The sequence below is a fragment of the Belonocnema kinseyi genome, chromosome 2 (genome assembly GCF_010883055.1).
Source record: "Belonocnema kinseyi isolate 2016_QV_RU_SX_M_011 chromosome 2, B_treatae_v1, whole genome shotgun sequence".
In the NCBI taxonomy this organism is placed as follows: Eukaryota; Metazoa; Arthropoda; class Insecta; order Hymenoptera; family Cynipidae; genus Belonocnema; species Belonocnema kinseyi.
Window position 1 is genome coordinate 50,464,787 of NC_046658.1, and position 3,539 is coordinate 50,468,325.

Consider the following 3,539-nt stretch of genomic DNA (forward strand, 5'->3'; position numbering starts at 1 on the left):
CGGATGTGATAAAGAATTCAAATGTCAACTATTCTTACACAATATTCTGAAAAAATGCTTGTATGTCTTCTATTTTATTTTGGGCATTTATTAAATAAAATCGAGGGAAAAAAATTTTACTACAGGGGAAGACGGTTGTTAAAATTTATGACCTCGCCCCAGCAGATTCAAGCTTCGTGCGATCATCCATGAAGAAGAAAGGGATAAATAGAAAAAATATTAAACATGGTTTGATGTAGTTGCTGAACTTCCCCTTAGTTGACTGTGTGTGTGTAATATAACTTAATAAATAAGCTGGAAGAAATTTTGATATTCAACTTACCAAAACATAAACAGCAAAGGGCATGACTAAAACTGCAACCAGAAGATCAGCTAACGCCAAACTGACGATGAAGTAATTAGTAACCGTCTGAAGAGCTTTTTCTCTCGTAACGGCCAGGATGACTAGGACGTTACCGAAAAGAGTGAGACATGGCACAACCACTAGTATTAATGCCCACCAATTGTTAACCTCTAATTTTTCCTCATCACCTGACGTATTATTGCGGCAGTTGCTAAAATTAAAGCTGGTTCCACCATAATACGACAAGTTTGAGCTTAAATTAAACCTCCTGATATACTCATTAAGGTCATCAAATACGAACAGGTCCGACATGACAGTGTAATTTTCAACAGCAGTTGCCATCGTCGGCATCACAAAGGAGGTAATCCTGTTTAGAGGTGATGAGACAAATGGTTGAACTGGGTCGTTTAACCATTCAACTTCAATATCCAAATCTTTCGAATTGTTGCGAAAGAAGTTGAGACTGAAATTGTCATCAACGACCCTGTGTCTTCCACCACCCGGAAATCCAGGTGGATCATCAAGATACCAAAGGTTATTAGATATGCTAGTGTTTTTACCAATCGACCTATGGAACATTTCCTTCGGAGGAGTTTCCATTATCAGACTCTACTTAAGTTTTTTAACTTTCTGGCTCCTGGACACCAATCACGAAATCGTTGTACTTTTCGTACATGATGGCTCTCTGACTTCACCTGCCATTTTTTATTCCATCGTGTTCTTACTGGGTAGTACACTTTTTTTTCCTTTTTACTCCACTTCCTTTAAATCTCGATGCGATCGTCGATGAGGGCGTGAATCCTTGGCGAAAGGATTACGGTCTGTAAGAAGAGGATCAGCGCGTTTTACTCTCTTCCGGTCTCGTCGATTCCTAGAACAAAAAGTGTGCGATTAAGGCTTTCATCGTATTAAGGATAAAGACGCTGGATCTACGACCATACTGTAAAGTGTACCCAAGGATTTCAAATTGTCGGTTGAACTCTATGGAAGGAAATATTTTTCGCTCCCTGAAGATAAAAGCAAATTTGCCACTTTTTTGTTAAAAAGTTAATGCCCTTGTTTTAACAGAACAATGCCAACGATATATTTCGCAGGAAGTAGAATGCGAAAAGAATCTTTGATGCTTTTGTTAAATTATTATAATACCAACAATTCAACAATGCATCCCTATTCTCATAATATCGTAGCTGGTAATTTTATTGTAAAAACTATACCATTTTGAGATAAGTTAAGGGGAAAGTACATTTTTGCAATGTTCTAATTAGTAATTTCAATGAAAAATGATTAAAAGTTAAGAAATTTTACTACATCTGCAAACAAATAATTGGTCATTTTTGAAGCCGCAGTGTAAGTTAACAAGATTATTACATTCTAATCAGAGAGGGTATTAGATTTGTATAAAATTTGACCTCCCTAGATTTTGTCAAAAGGTCCACGTTTGGAGACCCCCTGAATCCGAAGAACAGGTTTTTAGCATTTTGCGGTCAAACTATGCAAGATAGGAAAAAAATGATAAGACAAACATTGTGCACCCAAAAAATATCTACAAATTTGTTATCAATCACTTTTTGGCAGGAAGCGTAGTTTTTGTTTTATTTATAAAAAAACATTAAACATAAAAAAATTCCATTTTTGGACACACGACACAAGCTAAGCCAAAATAAATAGATAACATTTTTTCACCGAAGGCAGAGCAAAATAATTTCTGTAAATGTTTTTTTACAGTCAGCCATTATGGATACAGCCATTATGGATAAAAATTCAAAAAGTGAGCGCTTCTTGAATATCTTTGAGACCATTTTTTCAAAATTTAGGAATTCTCTGTACGGTTATTTATAGTATTTAAAAAGTCGAACAATTTATCTAATGACTTTTTTCATAAAATAAAAAATTATGAGAATTGTAGCATTTACAAAAATCTAAAAAATAAACGAAAATGAACCTTTTAAGCCAATTAACGGACGATATGAAAAAATGGCAAGAGAAGAAAAAGTTTGATTTCTAAATGCCCTAGAAGATTGTCATAACAACTTTTTGAATTTTCTTGATAAATCAAAAAATAAATTTTAACAGTATAAAAAATAATGGGAAATCCGAAAGTTAGATTTTTTCATGCAACATTTTCACAGGATTTCAAATATTTTCAAATCTAATAATGCATTTTAAAAAGATATGTGTGTGTGTGTGTATATATACATATACACATAATTTAGAAGTTAAAAAACGTTAAGGCTGCTCAGTGGACCGCATGTATAAAGCTTAGATCATAAAGAAAACATGGGAAAGGAGCCAATTCAGTTTATGGAAGAAAGACAAAAGTGGCAATAAAACGTTGAATAACCAATTTTTTTAAAAATTATGTGCATTTTTTTAAACGGGACAACGAAATCTCGATGTTTTAATGCCATTGCAAGTTACGAATTATAATAATATACATTTATGGGAATGATATAACACTTCAGGGAGAAACTCGGATGCGAAGCACGAGGTACGTGATAAGAATGTGTTCGTTAAAGTCGAAGAAGGTTTAACAAAAGAGAATTCACAATCACCAAATTACTGTTGTCGATACTTTTACCTTTAGTTTGATAAAGTCTATGCAGAAAGATCGAGCGCGAGGTAAATGCATTATCGAGCGCGAAGCGCGAGAACCAACAGTCGCGTGCCCTAGGTGCGCTCAAACTTGCGAGCATTTTGGATTTACAAAAACCGGACATTAAAGGTTGCTTCTTTCCTACCGGGGACTTTTTCTAAAATTTGAGAAAGATTAAAAAGTGTATTAACATTAATGATTCTATTAAACTTCAGAAAAGGCATTAATGTAAACGGAAACGATTTCTTTTATTTTATCAGTAAATAAAGTATATCATCGACGGATATGTATCGCATCAAAACCTTAGATGCCCACTTCTCGGGATTTACGATCTCGTTAGCTGCAAATGGCTCATGGCATCATAAGTTTCAGTGGCTATTTTTCAAGCCCAGATGCATATTTATACAGTCGGATATAAAAGCTAATAGCACTAATATTTATACACCCTAATAATTGAATATCTCAGAAGTATAATTAATTTAGAGTAAGTCAATAAATGTATGATTGTTAGTGCGTAAATGCTATTTTTTATTCTTCTGGAGATAGCAGAAAAACCTTCCTGACTTTTGATAGATTTTGCAAATTTTGTCCATATCTAAAAAC

The 3,539-nt window shown here is 34.0% G+C and overlaps 1 protein-coding gene across 1 annotated transcript; it reads right to left on the minus strand.

Moving 5' to 3' along the window:
- Positions 1 to 313: 313 nt before the first annotated feature.
- On the minus strand, positions 314 to 943 carry LOC117182660 (5-hydroxytryptamine receptor 2B-like). The gene has a single exon (XM_033375764.1). The coding sequence runs from the start codon at positions 941 to 943 to the stop codon at positions 314 to 316; it is 630 nt and encodes a 209-aa protein (XP_033231655.1).
- Positions 944 to 3,539: the final 2,596 nt, after the last annotated feature.